The sequence below is a fragment of the Juglans regia genome, chromosome 1 (genome assembly GCF_001411555.2).
Source record: "Juglans regia cultivar Chandler chromosome 1, Walnut 2.0, whole genome shotgun sequence".
In the NCBI taxonomy this organism is placed as follows: domain Eukaryota; kingdom Viridiplantae; phylum Streptophyta; class Magnoliopsida; order Fagales; family Juglandaceae; genus Juglans; species Juglans regia.
This window is the reverse complement of record NC_049901.1, coordinates 44780071-44800465: the sequence shown is the minus strand read 5'-3', so window position 1 is coordinate 44800465 and position 20395 is coordinate 44780071. Positions and strand designations below refer to the sequence as shown.

Sequence of the window (20395 nt, the reverse complement as noted above, 5' to 3'; positions counted from 1 at the left end):
AATTCATCGGATGCGTGGCAGTAGTCCAATTTGTATAACCTGACCTGAAGCTTCTGGACAAAGGAATACTAATGGGAAATAGGCCAAGCGGCAGCAACTCAACAAAACAGGCCAATAGCTTTTAAGCATTCCCATACACAGATCTAAATTGTAAGGATGGCAGAATATGAATCGTATATAAGGGCAAGGACGTGTGCCTGCCAAGATTACAATATGAATCCTATACAGATCGATTTGCCTGTCCTGGCCTCGATGTGAATGAAGATAATCTTCCTTCATTTGATTACCTTAGGAACAAGAATGAAGGGTAGTGGTATGAATGGTATTTGGAATATCTCACATTCGACCAGCCAACGGTTTCAACTTGAACTACTCGATTTTGTCCTGTTAAATATAAAAGGCAATATGTGTGGTACCTTTGCTTGATCTTGTTCGTATTCACTCCACAGCCGCATGAATTCTTCTGGCATTTCCTCCAAATGCAGCTTCTTGAGGCTGGTCTGATATTCAATGCCCCGAGGCAACGTTTTTAGCTTTGGACAACAAATTAGTTTTAACTCTCGAATGGTGGGCAATGCTCCCTCTTCCAGTATTAGACTATCTAATTGTGCAAGCTCCACAAAACTTAGTTTGTTTAGTTTAAGAAACCATCCCACCTTAAAGTGCAAGAGCTTCCCTCTGTAGGCCTTCTTGAGTTCAAGAAAAACTAGAGCAGACAGTAGACGGAGATCAGAAATTATATCATCTTGGAGACAAGACAGACTTAAATACAGATGAGTGAGGTTTGTTAAGGACCTAATCCAGTGGGGCAACCTATTTAACTTCCCAACCAATTCCAACTTCTGAAGAAACGGGGGTGGCAGAGATAAAGCTTCCAACTGAAGTTCTTCCTCAGTACTTGCCACGACACTTAAACGGAGGAGGCTCTTAATCTTTTGAATGGAAGTGCACAACTTTGGTCCATCGACAGTTCTAAGCCTTGTGATCTCCAGTCTTCTAAGTTCAGTCAAGTTTCCAACTTTCAGGATCAATTCTTCCTCTGCTTCAATGCATGCTAGAGTTTGTAGGCATTCAATATTCCATATTCCCGCTGGACCCTGTCTGCTGTTAAGATGATTGGGTTTTTCAGAATTCTGACCATTGTTGCAACACATGTATAGATGTCTCAATCTTAGTAGCTTTGATATTCCACTTGGGAGCCTTCTCACATTAGTATTCCGAACATCCAAGGTTTGTAGATTCTGCAGCCTTTCCATTGACTTGGGAAGCTCGCTAATCTTGGTATCTCTCAAGTTCAAGTACCTCAAATTGAACAACCAGACCAATGTGCCTGGTATTGTTTCAATCGGAACTCCTTGCAGTTCAAGGACCCTTAGCAATTTGAATTTGGATGATACTGCATCCAAAGAGAATGAGGTGCACATATCTGTCTTAAAGACAAAGAAAGAACGAAGATGGTGTGACATGTTACTGCTCAGTCGGATGCTTTCACCTCTATCATATACTGATAAGTGATGGAATTTTCCTTCTAGTCTTGATTCACGCCCATCATATGCTATACAGAAATTCTGTTTCTCCGATGTCGCCATAGCCAGTTCGCGCATAACATCATGCACTCGGCATGTCTTCACCCTCCCAGCAGCGTTTGTCTCTATGACCTGAATCATGCTTCGAAAAATTAGATCAGTTAGGTACTCCTCTGCTACCTCCTCCATAGTCATCCCTTTTCTTTCTTTGATGAACCCTTCGGCTACCCAGAGCCGAATCAGCTTCTTCCTCTTGATCTGGTAACCATAATGAAATACGCAGCAATACAAGAAACAGTGCTTTAGATAGAAGGGTAAATCTTTGAAACTCAATAACAAGATTCGCTTCACTTTTTCCAGCACTGGATTGTTGCTAAGTTGCCAATTGAGACTTTCTTTAACTTTCTTCCATTCCCCAACCGTCTTGCTTCTTGAACACATAAGTCCTCCAATCGCCACTATAGCTAGTGGCAAGCCTTCACATTTCTTCATAATGTCTTGAGCCATTGGTTGCAGTTCTGCGGGACAGCAGCAACCTGGTTCATTCCAAAATGCCTTCTTACAGAAGAGGGTCCAAGCATCATTCTCTCCCAGGGGCTTAAGACGATGAACCCGGAAACCGACTCCTACAGATGTAGCTACATTCTCATCTCTCGTTGTGAGGATAATTCTGCTACCAAGTTTATTGTTTGGAAAAGCACCTCTTATGATACTCCAGAGATCTATGGTCCATACATCATCCAAAACAACAACATATCTCTTCTGATGCAAGTAGTCAATGAGCACTGCCATGAGATTCATTGTGTTCATCGATCCGAAGTTACTTGGTAGCTGTACTTGCTTTGCCTCAAAAAATTCTCTGACCATGCTTCTTAGTAGCTCGTTGATGCCATATGTTTGGGACACAGATATCCATGCACAGCAATCAAAGTGTCCCTTTATTCTTTGGTCATTGTACATTCTTGTAACTAGAGTGGTCTTGCCTAGACCTCCCATTCCCACAACTGAAATAATTGCCCGGCGTTCTTCATCCTCCAGTAACCATCCTAGCATTTGTCCTGTGTTTTCTTCCATTCCTACTATCTCATCTTCATCAATAAAGAGTGAAGATTCTCCATAGTGCTGCCAGTTTTCGCAGGCCATATTATTACTCGTTAATTCATCAAGCTTATCAAAATCATACCTCTTGCTTCTCTCCGAGATCTCCTGCACCTTAGCTTTGATCTTTGGAAGCTTTGAAGAAATCTGATATCTTGAAGTGATGTTCTTGTGGAAGTTGACAATGTCTTCCGCAATACCCTTGAAACCACTTTTATGCTTGTCCCTCTCTTTGAGATGTATGAACTCATCTATAATATCCTCAACTTCATACGCAACTTCTCTTACTTGCTTCACCCAAGTTCCCACTGATTCACTTCTCTCCATTCTTCTTTCTGCATCTCTTAAGAATGATCTCATGCTCTCTAATTCAAGCTTGATCTCTTCAATTTCATCATGAGCATCTCCTAGCAGTGATACCTTTTCCTGTAGGATAGTTGTTAGTTTATCAAGTAGGAAGTTTACAGCACCATCTGCCATATTTGCTCCAAATCTCTACCTTACCTCCCTATATCTCTTTGTTTTTTTGCCTCGTGTTCTTCTATTGTCTTTCCTCCGTTTTTTTTCCGAGGGAGAAAAAGAGAGGAAGGTAGCAGGCATGGAGCAGAAAGAGGAGAGGAGCTAGTCAATTTTGCAATATTTATTATTTAGTTGTTCGAGCAAGTCAATGAAGACTTAAAAAGAGTTTATAGGAATGCAGAGGGGAATATGTACCACAGGTTGCATTAGGATGGTTTTACAGCGGCCCGCCGCCCACCATCGTCCAAAACTCTTCAGTGGGGTGAATGTGGTCCGGTTCAAATCCATACCAATATTCAAGAAATTGAAAACGAGCTTAACTAACTACAGTGTAAATCTCCGAACCCACAAAATTTATTACGAGAGAGGCAACTTCAAGTGAACCTACAAGACCAACTAAAAAATGAAGAAACTCAATGGCGCCAAAAATCCTGAATCAACTGGCTCACTACTTTGGACCTGAACACAAAATTCTACCATCTTTCCACAACGATCCGAAGAAGGAGCAACGCAATCGACTCCATCAAATTAAGCTAAGGTAACTGGTCAGTGGATCCAGATGTTATTGAATCATGTTTCATTAACCATTTCAGGTCCATATTCACTTCCACCAGACTAATCATTCCAGAAGAATTGGAGAATTTTTTGAAAAACAGATCACGGATGAGGAAAACATCTCTTTAACAACTCTACCAAATGAAGCAGAAATATATAGGGCATTAAAGCAGATACTAAATCACAAAGCACCTGGACCCGATGGAATGAAGACTCTATTCTACAAACACTACTGGCTGATTATCAAAAAAGAAGTTATAGCAGCAGTCCAAAATTTCTTCCGAAGAGGGAAACTTTTGAAACAAATCAACCACACCAATATTACACTCATTCCAAAAATAGCCAATCCATGCTCTCCAAAAAACATTTCGCCCAATTAGCCTGACAAACGTCATTTACAAAATCATCACAAAAATATTAGCAAATCGACTTAAGTAAACACTACCCAATATCATCTCACCATTCCAAACAACTTTTGTTATGGGGTGTAATATCAAAGAAAACACCATAATTGCCCATGAGCTGTTTCATAAACTTAAGAAAAATGGGGGAAGAATTGGTCAAATGGCAATCAAAATAGACATGGAGAAAGCTTTCGACTATATTGAATGAAATTTTTTGTTTGTGGTGATGAAGGCACTGAGATACAGTAGCACTTGGATCAATTTAATCAAGGAATGTGTCACAACAACATCCTTTTCAATCCTTAGCAATGGCTTTCCCCAACGATTTTTTAAAGTTGAAAGATGATTCAAATAAGGCGACCCCATCTCACCATTCCTCTTTATAATGTGCACAGAGGTGCTCTCAAGATTAACAACCAGATCCAAAAGCACCAAGATCATGGAAGGCATCAAGTTAAGTTGAAATTGTTCCCCAATTTTTCATTTCCTTTTTGCAGATGATTTAATTATTTTTGGAAAAGTAAAGGAGAGCAATGCCCAAACCATTAGCCATAACTTGGAAAAATATCAGGAGTGGTTAGGCTAGAGAGTCAACAAGGAAAAATCGTCGATCTATATCACAAGAAACACCTGCCAAGCCATCTGATCAACGATAGTCTCCCAGATGCAATACAAAGAATCAATATTAAGAATGAAATATCTAGAAATACCGACATTATTTGGGTGATCAAAGAAAGAAAATTACAAAGAGCCAATGGACAATATCAACAAAAAACAGAAAGGCTGGAAATCAAAACTTCTATCACAGGTAGGTAGAACAATGCTCATCAGAACAGTGGAAAGCACAATTCCCTTATATCAAATGTCAACACACCTTCTACCAAAATCAGTTTGCAAATCGCTAGACACCTTCTACCAAAAGCACATACCGTATCTTAAATCATGGAAGTCGATATACCAACCAAAAAAAGCAGGAGGTCTAGACTTAAGACTAATGAAGGATATGAACGTAGCTCTTTTGGCTAAAACAAGATGGGAAATAAGCCAAGCGAACCAAGGTATGTGGCACTCACTCCTATCGAAGAAGTACCTAAACTCTAGTTTCTTCTGGAAGGCTAAACAAAAAATCTGTGACTCGATTTTTTGGAAAGGAATTCTTAAGACAAGGGATCTACTGGAAAAAAGGTACGCGCTTTCAAAATTTTAATGGAAGAACAGTCAAAGTTTGGTCAGATCTGTGGATACCAACACTAGAAAATTTCAGGCCAAAATCACGGAACCAAAATATAGAAGCCACTCCCACTCTAAAAGTTTCTGATCTGATTAACCAAATATCCCATACATGGGATGTAAAAAAATCGCACACCCTTTTTGAGAAAGAAAGCGTAAAATAAATTCAAAAAATCTCATTGCCCCAATCTAGTCAACGAACAGATTGTCTAACTTGGATAAAAGACCAAAATGGAAATTTCTTTGTGAAAATAGCCTACCATATTACAGCTGGAACTACAAATCTCTCACTGCCAAACTTCCTAAGCAGATTGATGGGGGACATTTGGAAGTTAAAGATCCATGATCACCACAAGCTCCTTCTATGGAAAATCATTTGGAATATACTACCAATAAGGAATTGGCTGAAGAGCTATATTCCAAGTCTGCCTTCCACCAGCTATTTATTATGTGAAGACCAAGAAGAAACAACGCTCCATTTTTTATGATATTGCTCGAATGCGGGAAAATCAAATAGGCTATAATGTTAAAAAAATTGATGGATATCAAAATCGATATGCGCACTCAATGACGCAATGGGCAGCGACTAACTTTGTTTTTTGCCGCATACCCGTAGAAAAGTTACCTACTTGTATTTTATATATTGACAATGGGAAGGACCCTGTCTCAAGTAGTCTGTAATATTTTATTTTCTATCTATGATAAGTAGGCGAAAAAGGAAAAAAAAAAGCTTTTATCTTTTCTATAAGATCTGTCCCAAGTGAGGATTAATAAACAAAAATGAGGTGCTGCCTTCTATTGAAAAAAAGAAAAAAAAAAAAGAAAAGGAAATGATCTTTTTATGGATAAGAAAATAAAAACATTTTTCTGAGTTGGTCCGTGTCAGCTGTAATATGAGATTTTCCTTATTGGTTTCTGTCTTTCAGTCATGACTCATGGGCCCATGGCCGAAGTTTGGCGTCTCAGAAACACGATAAAATGGTAAAAGTCAGCGTTTCCCATGGCATTGGCAAGGAAGGTTCGGCCACAAATCCGCGTTAAAGTGGTGTGGTTACAGAGTGGTGAGTGCACCTACCTACCTAGACAGAAGCAGATAATATGAATTTTCCTTTGAAAAGGGCTTGCTTATTCATCTGTAAAATAAAATGAATTTGTGGGCTTTTGTCACACTTCTGAAATACAAAAGCCTATGAATTGAGGACGGAATAATGGGTTCTACAACAGCAACCCTGGGCTTGCATCGTTTTGTTAGGCATGGAATCCACTTTTATTCTTTAACTTGCAAAATAGGTCATATATCCATCAATCAGTAAAAAAATAAAAAAATAAAAATCATTTTTATTTATGTTTATGATTATGTATCTTCTCCATTGGCATTATCTTTACGTCATTTGATCAACTATTGGGGGTTGGATCCATATGTCGGCATCAACACAATTTATTTGATCTTTCCATTGATAGCCACAATTTCCAGAGAGATTTCAGGATCAACTTTGTTTTAAGGAATTACAGAGAAACTTGAAAGAAAAAAATGGGAATTTTGCTTGAAATAATAGAATAAAAAGGTTGAAAAGAATACAAGCAGCAAAACACGTGGTTGCTTGCCACTTTCATCATTCCTATTTCCTTCTTTTTTTTTTTCTTCTTCTGAAATCTTCAGCATTCTGACTTTGCAGACTGTGTATAAAAATCTGAACTTTTGGACCGTTCTTCGAAATTTGGTATGCAGAGCCTCAATAAATTCGTATGCTCAAAAATCGGGAGGACCCGTTCAAAGTCCCAAACGAAGACTACACGGAAAGTGTTCTTGGGGTTTCTGATTCTGAGTCCTGACGGAGTAACAAAAGTTGCGCCCTCCCTCCTTTGCCAATATAAATAAGAAAAATCGGTTTGGTTTATAACTCAAGACCTGTGCCTGTGCGTTTAAAACTTCTTTAGTATAAAATGCAGAGGTTAAGAGCCACAGCCATCAGACTCTCTCCGTATCATTTGGGTAAAAAGACCCTTCTGGCTTCTTTATTTGCAGTCCCTCCACTTTCAAAGAGGCCTCGTCTTTGTATGTTCTATCACCCTCCTCCTAAATTATGTCTTTTTTAAGCTGTTGCATGTTTGTGGTTTTGTTGGATTGGGTGGTAACCAAGTATTGCCTACTTATTATTTGTGTAAAATTTTCAATGGTGTTCGTTTTCAGAATATTAGGCAGACATTTGATTATTTAAAATACTTGTTACACCTGGGTGATTGCTTTCTTTCTTATTCATTCAGGTGATATAATTCTTTTGCATGGTTGCTTTTCTTTGATCTTGATCGTTCAGGTGATAGATTTCCGGCCTTTATTAGAAACGTGTCGATTTCAGTAAGTACTTCAGGCGCGAAGGAATTTGTCCCGTCTGAAAATACTGTTCAACAGGAGGAGGTTTTACTAAGTTCAGTTGATGATTTACATGGAGGAGTTATTGTAAACGTGGAGCAGCCTCTGGATTCTATGGTCTTTGCTCCAATGCTTAAAGTTTCAATATCACACTGGACGCAACAGGTTCCATCTTTTTCCGTCCTATTCTCTTCCTGTTTTTAATATAATGATGAGAAATCTCGTAAACTTTACTCAAGTTCTTTTAAATTCTCAAAGAGACGTGAGTTTGAAAGACCAAAATACATGCGTTAGAAAAACGAAAAGACTATTAGAATTTGGGAAGATAAGAAAGTTTCCATTATTGTGGAAGAGATAGATGGCATGGATGAACAGGAGCAAAGCTCACTATATGCTAACGCTTTCAAAGTTATACACAGTCGATGTGGAAGTTGATGGTTTTCTCCCATGTAGTATGTTACGAATTTTCATGGAATGTAATTTGCAGGGGAAGAGGGGTGTTTGGATCAAATTGCCGATCCAACATGCTAATCTTGTTGAAGCTGCAGTTAAGGTAACTATGTATTGGGATATAAGCTTCTCAAAAGCTTAATTTTGAATGTAAAATTATGGCTATTGGTGTATAGTTTTTCTGAATCTGCTCCATAATGTTGTTCCGGAAATCTTCCAGGAAGGATTCAGGTATCACCACGCTGAACCAGATTACTTAATGCTTGTATATTGGATCCCTGAAACTACTGGTATGCTTCCTGCAAATGCTTCACATCGAGTGGGAATTGGTGCTTTTGTCATGAACAGTCAAGGAGAGGTATTTATTTTGTATTGATTTATGGCTTTCACTAACCATACATCCAAGGAGAAGAAAGGATTAGGGTGTTATTGTTTTTCTTTCCGTATTTACCAAAGTTTTATTTATTTATTTTCTTAAAATTTCCCAAAGTTTTCATAAGTATTGAACTAAGTTTTCATACTATCTATAGCATAAATACGTAGACTACAAAAAGTATTTATTGTGATAATTTTTGTTCCATCCCAAAGATTGATTCCTCGCTCTGTCCCTGCCTTCTAGTCCAAAGAATCAGAAGAATAATGTTATATGGTATTGAAAAGGAATGCTCTAGGAATAAAATGGTTATTCTTTATTTGTTTCTCAATAATTGCTTTGTTGAGGAACAAATGAATGACCTTGCTGTGACAGCTTAATATATTGAATTGCCGATTGAGACTATCATATGACAGGTGCTTGTAGTTCAGGAGAAAAATGGGAAATTCAAAGGAAAAGGTCTGTGGAAATTTCCCACTGGTGTTGTTGAGGAAGTGAGTATGAAATGAGTGCAGTTCCTTAATTAAATTCTTTTGAAAATCTTAGGAGAACTTTTTACCTTGGATTGAATTCTACCATTCACAGGGCGAGGATATTTGTACAGCTGCAATTAGGGAAGTTAAAGAAGAGACAGGGGTAAGTGATAAATGTGCATTGGCGGGCTCGAATAATTCTGACATTCACATACATGTAGTTTTACACATGCCGATGTAAATCTAAGACCATTGCTTTCATTTTGTTTCAGATTGAGACAGAATTCGTGGATGTCTTAGCATTCAGGTAAGAACATTGCCTGGTAGGATCCATTTTAACATGCATTTGCTGATACAGTAGTTTTAGATGTGTCAATAAATTCAATTTTAGTGTTGCGTTCTACAAATTTATATCTGTCTGTTACTGTAAAAGCTTATGTTATACTATTGATCATAGCTTTTAATATAAGTTGCATGTTCCCTCAATACAGGCAAAGCCACAAATCATTCTTCAGAAAATCAGACTTGTTCTTTGTCTGCATGTTACAACCACGCTCCTTTGACATCCAGAAGCAGACTTTGGAGATTGAAGCAGCACAGGTAAATTTTCATGACAATAATACTGCAAATAATGTGTGGATTTCAATAAAATTGCATCAAGTTGGATTAGAAGTTTCAGTAAAGTTGAATTATTTGATAATCAAAATGTCGTTGAACAAGCCACACTGGAAAAAAAGGCGTAAAATACTTCAAAATTCTGTCAATCATACTAGCTGCTAGTACTCTTTAGATTACCTTTTCATTTAAGGAAAAGGTCATGAGTAAGATCTCCAAAGCTGGTGGCAGGATTAGAGCCCCTCAGTATTTTTTTTTTTCTTCTTCTCCAGCATTAGCTGTAATCAGGATCTGGATGGTAAGTCTAATCGTACTGGACCTTTAAACCATGAGTAGCAGTGGCTAATGTTTAGTGCATATACAATTGTTGCAATTCTGCTCAATCTGAATTCAAAGATACCTGGTGAACTCTGCATATTTATGGCCCTGACAAGCACGAAGTACTTAGCATCTCCAATTTTTGAAATCCTCTCATATGGTTGTATCTTTGTGACAATATGCCTTTTAAATTTAAATTCAAAACTCATCAGGAGCTAATCATGCAGAACCTGAAAGTGGAATTTACCCACTTTTCATGAGCAAGTCGTGGCAAATCACTTAAAAAAAAGCCTATTCTTGCTGCTTTATTAATGCCCTTGTTGGGATAGCTGAAAGAAAGTGGCTTATCTCTCTTGAATCCCCATCTTTGGTATGCTATGGACATCACTGATCACTACGGAAGAAATGGAAAATGATGGAATTTGTGACTAAAATTTAACTTGAGCATTGCTAACATTAATTATTATTATTATTATTATTATTATTTAATTTTCATTTTCATTTTCTCTTCTTTAGTGGATGCCATTTGAGGACTATGCAGCTCAGCCTTTTGTCCGAGAACACGAGATGTTCAATTACGTTGCCAAAATATGCATGGCAAAATCAGAGAATGATGATGACGTTGCTGGTTTTTCTCCGCTGTCTACTACTACGGCTTCTGGCAAAAAAAGCTATCTGTACTTTAGTAGGGATCTGAAACACCTGGTGACTTGTGATAGTCAGCAACGTCAGGAAGGCTGATCGTTCTTCCTGTAATGAACACGTACCATTTCATAGTACTGTCACGTACCTGGAAGTCATGGGCACCTGCAAAAACTTCACACCGAATAAGAAAAGAAAAATCCAAGGCAGAAATATTTTAATAAGAAAAAATAGCGGCGGAAATAATTTGGATATATAGGAATTTATATCTATTAAATTCAGAATAAAGCAAAAAATGTTATTTATTCAGTACCGGTTTAGTTAAACAGTTCATATGAGATGAGATAAAATATTTTAAATAATAATGAAATTTTTTTAGTTAAGATAAGATGAAATAATTTGTAAAAAAAATATACGTGTATTTGAATAGTGAAATGAAATGATATAATTTTTAATTTTTAAGATTTAAAAAATGTGTGGGTCTTACTATTTTATAGAGTACTCGAATTGTATACTGTTCATGTACTGTTTATGTACTATTCATATACTGTTTACGTTAGTTTTGGAATTGTTCACACATTGTTTATATCAGTTTTCATTGTTTTATACTGTTTAGTTGCCGTTCATTTAAGTTGATATTTTCTAAACTTAAGGGATGAAATATTGTGTTTAGATAGTCAAAATTACTGTACGGTACAACTCTAGATGAAATGTTTTCATCTGTATTGGCTAACCAAACTGGGTCTCAATCATTTAAGTTGTAACCCCCGAGCACAACCCAAGCTCAAGTGGCAGAAAATCCAGCCTGTTGAAGTAAACGACACCATATTTGTGAGAGTCATTCCTCTCTCAATTCCTCTCTCCTCCTCGTCCCTCTCCCTCCCGATTCCCTCTCCCTCTTCGTTACTTTTTCTGCCCATTTTTCCTACTCACAAATTTTCTCAACCTCTACAACTGCTCTCTCTCTCTCTCATTTCTACGACCAAACTCACACATATCCCCTCAGATTCTCTAGTTTCTCTTTCTCTCACCACTTTCTCTTTTATTTTCTCTTTTGGTGATTTGCCTTTTGTCTCTACTGTCAACCACCATGCACATCGCTCACACCATTTATAGCCCTCAATCTCTACTCCTCCACTGCCATCCTCCACACCGTGAGCTTCATCCTCCAGGATAGAACACACAATAGCTCCTCCGCTTCAATCCCAAAACTGCAAGCCATTGCAGACACACATACATATAGAGAGAGAGACCTATGCAGTACTACGCTTAGCCTCCGTTAACCCACCCAGCAACAACCACTATCATCAAAACTCAAAGCCTCACCATGCGTCACCAACCCTTCCCACGAAAAATCACTACACCATGAGATAATCAAACACTCCATGGCACTGCAAGGAAAGTGCACCGCGAAGCCTCATGTCTAACCTCTGTAGCCAGCCTTGAACCACCATGAAAATAGCCCAGTTGCCGTGTCCCAACCGCCCAGCAAGCCTCCACGTCCCTCGTTTCAAGCACCTAAAACAGAGCATGATTTCTCTTCCTCACCATGCACGACAATTCCACCCAAGCCACCCATTCACTGCCTTGCACCACCACGCACCCATTCCAACCGCTTGCTCCTTCACATCGATTCCACCGTGAACCACCATGAGAATAATTGACGGAAAACCAGGAAAACAACCTCTGTTTTTACACTACTGAAACAGAGAAAACTCATCCACTGCCGCCCAGCTAGTTCAGGCTCGAGACCCACGACGGATCAAACGTGAAACACTAAGAAGAGTCACGGAAACCATCGTACGTGCCACCTCTAGTCATGAAATAAAATGGAATTTTTATGAACATGTGCATTATATGTTTTGAAAAGAAATTTGAAACAACCTCAGTTATTTGTTCCGCATTACTCATGAAATCTGTATGAAAGATATGAGTATTTTTTTGTCATGATGGTGTAGATATAAGCAAATTTTTGGCATTCTGTTTCTAAACTATGCAAAAAGAGCGAATATAGAATTTATGAAAATTTTTGTATGCGATGAGAAGATGTTTTGAATCTGTTTTTGAATACATGAAATGATCTGAATCTGTTCATTACTTTGTTTTGATATGATGGGGCATATGAAAACATTTGGCATGACTTTCTGTTTTTATATCTGTATCTAATTCTATTATGTTTCGTTAAAATCCTGTCACGGGTATAATAGTGGTATACGACCCTTCCACAGGTATAATAATAGTATACGGTCTCGTCACGGGTATAATAATGGCATACGGCCCTGCTATGGGTATTATAATAGTGGTTTATAACCTTATCACGAGAGTTAAACATGGTATACGGCCCAGACACATGTATAATAGTGGCATACAACCTCGCCACAGGTATAATGGTAGTTTATAGTCCTACCACAAGAGTTAAACATGATCTATGTCTTGATGTGATGCTATGATATGATATGATATGAAATTGATGTCTCAGATTATGATATGCCAAAGGATTTTTGAATAATAATGTTTTTTAAAGTTTCACTCTGATATTTTGATAACATGTTCTGATTTTACATTCTGAAAGTAAATATTTTGTTAAGCATTCTGAATTCTGTAAATGCTCGTGTTTACATATTAGTACATGTTCTTTCTAAATTATTGATAACTCACCCCTTATCTCCATAATATTTTTCAAATAATTTGAATGTTTCAGTTGAGGATCAAGATTATGGAGCATGTGTGAGACGATTTAAGTAATGTAGATTAAGTATAGAAGGTTTCTTTGAGTATTGGCGAATTCTATTTAGTAATTTTGTTGTGTCCTAATAACTTGATATTTTGATAAGTTGATTATATATAGGTAATTAATTTGAAATAAGCAATTTTTATATGGCATTGAGAATTTGGAGTCTATAAATATATTGTTGGAATGTGAGTTTAAGTGACAGTGTAACGCTTTAATAGAATACCTAAACCACATGACCTATACTCTAAAAGGACTAGTCAATAATACAATTGGACTCCCATTAGAACCGTATTATAAAGAGTAAAAGATTTTCATTTTCAAGCAATGTGAGATCTCATACACTACCTACTATTATCTTTATCATATGAGATATCACAGACAGAGAGTAACTCTTCGATCCCATCTAGGATCGGGGATTACACAAGTGGTTTTCATTGTTTTTTTGGTTTAATGAATGTTCAGAATCCCATTTTTTTTTAATTATTTTAGCTACTGTTTCACTGTTATAATTTTGTAATAATTAATGGAGTGGTAAGTTTTATTGAATTTGGAAAGCTAGCTAGCTAGCAAATTCCTTAAATAAACCAATTTAAGCCAAACGATTTATAAATATAGATATATATATATATATATATAAATATAAATATATACCACGACCAACTACCTAATTCTCTTACCATTTGCTTGTGAAATAATATAAAAGTATATCATGAATACCCCTACGTCGTACGTACCTTTAATTATTATAACATCAGATCATGACATCCATCCATCCCGCCCATAGAAATTAGAATCCGTCGAGTTTTGGCTTTAAATATTATTTGGATTCTTTTCATGTGTGTCGTTATCTTATCCTAATATCTATACAAGTAATAGATATTAAAGAATAAGACACCCGCGGAATTGTTTTGGGTTTAAGAACATAGAGGACTGGGGGGGGGTTAAGGACTGGCCGGGTGGGTACAATATTCAACATATATATTTATAACCAAACCTCTATAGGTATATATGGGCGAGGCATGCATGCAAAACCCAGCACTATCCATGCATGCATGAGGCCTTCTCTCTCTCTCTCTCTCTCTCTCTCTCTCTATATATATATATATATATTTAAGCATGCATACGCATTAATATTCACAACCCAAAACTCAAAAGTCAGTTTGCAGTTTCAAAGCGGACTAGTCCTGAAAAGTTGAAGGCACTACTTCCTTCCATCCATCGCATACTACTCTCTCCGATCCATCCATGGCCGTGGCTCAAGGCAAATGGCTCAAGGTTTGTTCCGCCTGATCACTACCTTATAAATTTCCTATTCGATACTAAACGTGCATCATCGATCTTCCATATATTCTACTCTCTCTCCCCCCGTGTGTGAATTTTTGGAGAAATAATTAGAAGAAAGAGGCCAGTTGCATATATGCCGATGTTAATTTGTTGTTTCTAATTTCCGCAACTTCGATCTTTCTTGGTCATGTTTGATGTTTCTTTATTCCCGATGCCTAGACTCTCTAGTACTTTTCCGTCTAATCTAAATTCTAGTATACATCTATATATATATATATATATATATATGTATGTATGTACATAGTTTCTTTGATGATCTGGATCTTCTCTTCATATTAATTCACATCGTCTTGTTCCTACATCGGCCGGTTTTTTCAGGTTGGGTACATCTATTAATTGTTCTTTCTCCCCACATTAAATTAATGTAAATTATAGATCTGTTATCGCTAATGGGCCTCAGTTGTCGTCACTGCTGATGGATGTCGGTCACATGCATGTATCCTCATGCGCTTTGTCATTTTCATTTTCAGTGGAAGATTGTTTTCTTTTGCTTTTGCTTTTAATTTAATGATTGTGTTATACCCACTTGGCAACATATATGTATATATATATATCATGATCTATATTTTAATCGATCAAACTTGTTTAACTTTTTACCAGCTTGATCAACATGGTACTGCGCCTGGAGCCCGAAGCTCACATGCCACTGCCATAGTTGGACAAAAGGCCTATGTTTTTGGTGGTGAATTCAAGCCACGTGTCCCGGTCGATAACGAGCTCCACGTCTTTGATCTGGAAACCCTAACATGGTCTGTTGCAGAGGGCACCGGGGATGTCCCGCCACCACGTGTAGGTGTCACAATGGCAGCTGTTAGAAAAACTATCTATGTGTTTGGTGGTAGGGACAGTGAACATAACGAGCTGAATGAGCTCTACTCCTTTGACACATGCACAAATAAGTGGACCCTACTCTCTAGCGGAGACATCGGCCCCACTCACCGAAGCTACCACTCTACGACGGCCGATGATCGACATGTATACATCTTTGGTGGCTGTGGAGTGGCTGGTCGACTAAATGACCTATGGGCCTATAATACTGTTGATCAAAAGTGGGTCAAATATCCGGCCCCAGGAGACGGATGCAAGGGGAGAGGTGGGCCTGGGCTGGCAGTGGCCCAAGGAAAAATATGGGTTGTGTATGGTTTTGCTGGAGTGGAAATGGATGACGTACACTACTTTGATCCAGTCCGTGGAGAATGGGCCCAAGTCGAGACAACTGGTGAAAAACCTACAGCTCGAAGTGTATTTTCTACACTTGGGATTGGAAAATACGTATTTATATATGGTGGGGAAGTAGATCCTAGTGACCAAGGTCACTTAGGTGCCGGTAAATTTGCTGGCGAGGTTTATGCATTGGACACAGAGACATTAGTGTGGAAACGATGGGATGATGGACCGGAATCGGGTGATCATCCCGGACCTCGCGGTTGGTGTGCGTTCGCAGCTGGTCACCGGGATGGAAAAGAGGGACTTTTGGTGTATGGTGGCAATTCACCAAGTAATGATAGGCTTGGTGACCTTTTCTTTTTCACTCCTTGATAGTCATCATGAGATCATGATTAAAGAAAAAATGGTAATCATTATATATATGTAATGGGCTGGATAATTTCACTATTTCGATCATGGTGGTGCCGGGGCCGGGGCCGGGTATCATGGTGGTTATGTGCGGTGTGTAATTTAATTACGTGTCCTATATATATATTATATATATATATATATATAGCTGGGAGTGACTCATGTATGTATGTTTCCAATAAAATGATCGAGACGTTAATAGCCTTGGAGAGTTGGAAGTACTCAAGGTATTTGGTGTTTTAATTTTCCCATCCCGGCCAGAAAAGAAAAGAAACTTTCATGCATGCTATATATATATTAATTATATATATCTTTAATGCAGATCAACCAAAGAATGAAATATTTCGGTCATGCATACACATATCATATAATATATTTTTTAAGTAATGTTTAGATATAGTCATAAGTTGTACAGGTGGCCATGAGATTTGTTATTAAAAAATAATAATTTTTTTAATATAGATCTCATATTTATTATTTTTTTTTTAAGAATTAGAGTTCATGCACGGTGGACCAAGAGTAAACAACAACAACAAAAAAGAAAAGGTGCATGCATGGTTTGCTTATTAAAGAGTAGTAGTTACTGTACGTACAGAATGGGAGTCCCTCCAAAGTCGCGTAACGATCGACCAGGCCCGAAGCTTTCAATTTTTTCTAGTATGTCAAGAGGGAGGAGCGAGAGACATTTTACGCACTTTCGTCCAGAGTTTTGAGTGGCATATAATACAAATTAACAGGAAAAAGATGAAAAGGTGCTTGCGTGATATTGATAGCAAAAGACCGCACCACTTTCTACATCTGAGAATATATATGAATGCATGATGATATTGGATCTATATATATATATATATCTTGAATATAAAAATACGTACATGATGCATTGTAAATTAGCAGTCTCAAAATGGCAGAACACGCTCTGAGATCAAGGATTTCAACCTACAGTACCTTTCTTTGAATCTTATTCTCCATTCCTAAGCATCAACTGCCATATATAGTTGATAAATTTTACAGAACATTGATAATTAAAGGTAGTTTTCACAAGTTGATAATCTAGCTATATAGGCTTCTCCTGTTTCACTACCCGAGAGACTCTAATTAATGGATGAAGTCAGGAAGAAGAAGACTTGAAATCTTGCTTACTTTGCAATGATCCCTTCAATACCAACCAGATACGAAATTCCTGTTGTTTTTTTTTTTTTTGTTTATATGTTTCCTAGCTATGCATGTAAGTAGCTCTATTATTGCTCAGAAACCAGAAGAAGATTAGAACCACAAAATCTGACTTCCCAAAATCCTTCCATTCCATAAATGTATGTATCAGCATGCAAGACAATGAATGAATCACAGCGGTACTAACCAACTTACAGTACTCCCACCGCACGAAAAACATAAAATAGAAATATATGGTAAGCAACGACAGATTTCATGACATATAGAAGCCAATCTAAAGAGCTCCCTATTTAGTAGACACGTAACCATCGAGACAAATGGCTGAAACTCTGGACACATGCCGCGTTCCCCAAAAGAAATATGCATGCATGCATGCATGCAAACCCTCCCTTTCTGAAAGAAAGAAGCTGTCGAAACTTCAAAATAAAACTGTCAGTTCAAAACATTCCCAAATTTTCAATATGCCATGAAACTATAAACATAGGAAACCTCCAAATCATTTATCCAAACCCTTTTTAAGAACAACACGGACAACAAACAACTCTACAAGTGAATGAATCCATATACTACAACAAAGTATTTTCCATGCAGCTTCCTCTTTCCTCAGAACTACTGCTTTATCATTAGAGGTTACAGTTTTTAATACCATGCATCATATCATGTATCTTCTGATCCACAATTACACATATACTACTCCATATTACACATACAATTCCATAAACAAGTACCACATCCCCACCAAAAAGTCCAAAGAAAGAAAATTAACGAAAAACCCAATAGGGTCCATCCCCGGTCCAGATAAGATCATCTGATCTCTAAACTTCACAAGGTTTTGGGCTATAATTAGCGGTAGGAATTAAGAGCAAACTAAATACCCCTAAATCAACGCAGTCATTTTATATATCCACCCTTCTTCTTTAAACAATGAAAGCACATCTACCTTGATCTCACGATGGACCCTCCAACACCGCCGCCGCCGCCTGAACCATCTTTCCCGACAACACCACCACCAATACCACCCACATGATGAAACCCACCAGAGCCGTACATGTGTCCATGATGATGACCACCCATGACCCCCCCATACATCCCACCATAGACTCCCCCAACCCCATTAAACCCACCAGCACCACCACTACTCGCCGAGTTCACCGCCCCACCACTCCCTCCACCTCCCGCGGCGGCTCCACCACCACCGGACCCACCGCCACCATCCTTTTCCCCTGGTCGGGACCCCACCGTGCTCTTCTCCCCCTCCATCTCCCTATACTTCTGCAGATATATCTTCAGCGGCTCCACATACTCCTCAAACCCCAGAGTAGTCATCGCCCACAGCAAATCATCCCCATTGATCGTCTTCCTCTTCTCCCTTTGACATTTATCCGAGGCCTCGCCAGTTATAAAGCTGATAAACTCCGACACACATTCCTGCACGGTTTCCTTAGCGTCCTTTGAAATTTTGGCGTTTGCGGGCAATGCCTTCTTCATGATTCTGCTCACGTTAGCGATTGGGAGGAACCTGTCTTGCTCTCGAGAAGCGAAGTCGCCGTTCGCGCTGTTGCTGTTGTTGTGCCCCCCTGATTCGTTGTCCGAATCAGCCATCGACCTTTTCGCCTTGTATATGTCTGGTTGAGCTTCACAAACTAGACCCAATTCAACAACTTTGAGCTTGAAACTTTTCTGGGTCTGATGCAACTCCACAAAATGGATCAAATTCACCAACTTTCAGCCATCAAGTATTGGATCTCTGATAAATTTACACGAAATAGACCCAATTCAACAGATTTTAAGCAAGAAAGTCATATAGTTCTAACTAAGTTTCAGGGAAAAAAATGATCCACGTCTAAAATTTTTCAAGCTGTGAAATTATATGGATATACTGAAAATTCCCCAAATTACAGTAATAAACTCTCTAGTTCTATAAAATCGAAATAGACCAAATCCAAAACTTCGAACCTAGAAAATATAGACTGAATTCTGAAAAAGATTTAAGGCCCGAGCAGATGCAACTTAAGTATACAAATTATGGACCAAAATAAAAAAACTTTCAGCTGAAAAGAACCAAGTCAACAATTTTTCGAGGCTCAACAAATTTAATAACAGAAAGCAAAGAAAAAGAATTACAAACTCGAAGGAAATTGGACCAAATGGAAGGGAAAAGTTTTTTATACACGGAATCGGATAATACGGCTCGAGGGGGAGGGATTTGGAGCGTATTGGTTGGAAAGGTGAATGACAGGATAGGGAAAACGGCCGGGAAAGGAGGAGCTCCGGGAATGTTGGTGGGAGTTGCAGAGCTGGAGGTGGAGAGGTGTTGGGGTCCGTTGGATCGTTAGGGTAATAATTGCATCGAGCGCAACACGTGGATCTCTATGGACCGTCTATTTGTCGATAAGAATTGGGTCACGCAGGTGGTTCAGTAGCGTTGGATTGTCTAGTGGGGTTAGTGCGATCTGTTGGTTGTGGATAATACACGTGCGGTTGTGGATACTACACGTAGTGAGAAAAGTCAGTAGCTACGAGGTCTATAGTTATCTCAACTAATTTCTTTCTCAGCTCACTCAAATATAAAAAATTTTAATTTTAATTTTTAATTTTTTTACCTAATTATTATAATTTCTTAATATTTCGATAAAAATACAAAATAATTCAACTCTTTTCACTCTCAAAATAAAAATAATATCTAAATAGAGATCATAATTTTACATCCGTGATAAGTTCAAAACAGAACAGAAATAGAATGTCATGCTAGAGATTATCTTATGTTGTATCATATCATAGCAGAGTACTAAATAGATTCATATCACAAAAGATTCAGATCATCTTCATATAATCATACACAAGTTTTCATATTCGCTCGTTTTATACAACTGAGAACATAATGTAAAAAATAGCTCATGTCTATAGTAATTATGATAAAAAATATTTATCTATTTTTATACAGATTTCATGAGTAATGTAGATAAAATGATCGAAGTTTTTTTCAAGTTTCTTTTCA

General features: G+C 38.0%; 3 protein-coding genes and 1 pseudogene across 5 annotated transcripts; 2 read left to right on the top strand and 2 right to left on the bottom strand.

Annotated features, from left to right (window-relative positions):
- Positions 1-98: 98 nt before the first annotated feature.
- LOC109010963 lies at positions 99-3276 on the bottom strand (annotated as a pseudogene).
- Positions 3277-7024: 3748 nt separating this feature from the next.
- LOC109010965 (nudix hydrolase 2-like) lies at positions 7025-10933 on the top strand. The gene is made up of 9 exons (XM_018991946.2): positions 7025-7388; positions 7648-7868; positions 8191-8256; positions 8374-8511; positions 8943-9020; positions 9112-9162; positions 9272-9306; positions 9491-9599; positions 10449-10933. Exons 1-9 carry the CDS (start codon positions 7277-7279, stop codon positions 10671-10673), a joined length of 1035 nt encoding a protein of 344 aa, XP_018847491.2. The 5' UTR covers positions 7025-7276; the 3' UTR covers positions 10674-10933.
- Positions 10934-14393: 3460 nt separating this feature from the next.
- Positions 14394-16445, top strand: LOC109010966 (nitrile-specifier protein 5). The gene is made up of 2 exons (XM_035685713.1): positions 14394-14583; positions 15253-16445. The coding sequence occupies exons 1-2, from the start codon at positions 14554-14556 to the stop codon at positions 16189-16191; spliced, it is 969 nt and encodes a 322-aa protein (XP_035541606.1). The 5' UTR covers positions 14394-14553; the 3' UTR covers positions 16192-16445.
- A 1059-nt stretch (positions 16446-17504) lies between these two features.
- On the bottom strand, positions 17505-19739 carry LOC108982084 (nuclear transcription factor Y subunit B-3-like). Of its 3 annotated transcripts, none has more exons than XM_018953361.2 (3): positions 19522-19739; positions 18338-19144; positions 17505-17813 (listed from the first exon to the last, which is right to left on the bottom strand). In XM_018953361.2, the coding sequence occupies exons 2-3, from the start codon at positions 18997-18999 to the stop codon at positions 17684-17686; spliced, it is 792 nt and encodes a 263-aa protein (XP_018808906.2). In that variant the 5' UTR covers positions 19000-19144; positions 19522-19739; the 3' UTR covers positions 17505-17683. The 3 variants fall into 3 exon arrangements, with proteins under 3 accessions (XP_018808906.2, XP_018808907.2, XP_035549206.1); XM_018953362.2 differs by having other exon boundaries at positions 19569-19739; XM_035693313.1 differs by having other exon boundaries at positions 18338-19739.
- Positions 19740-20395: the final 656 nt, after the last annotated feature.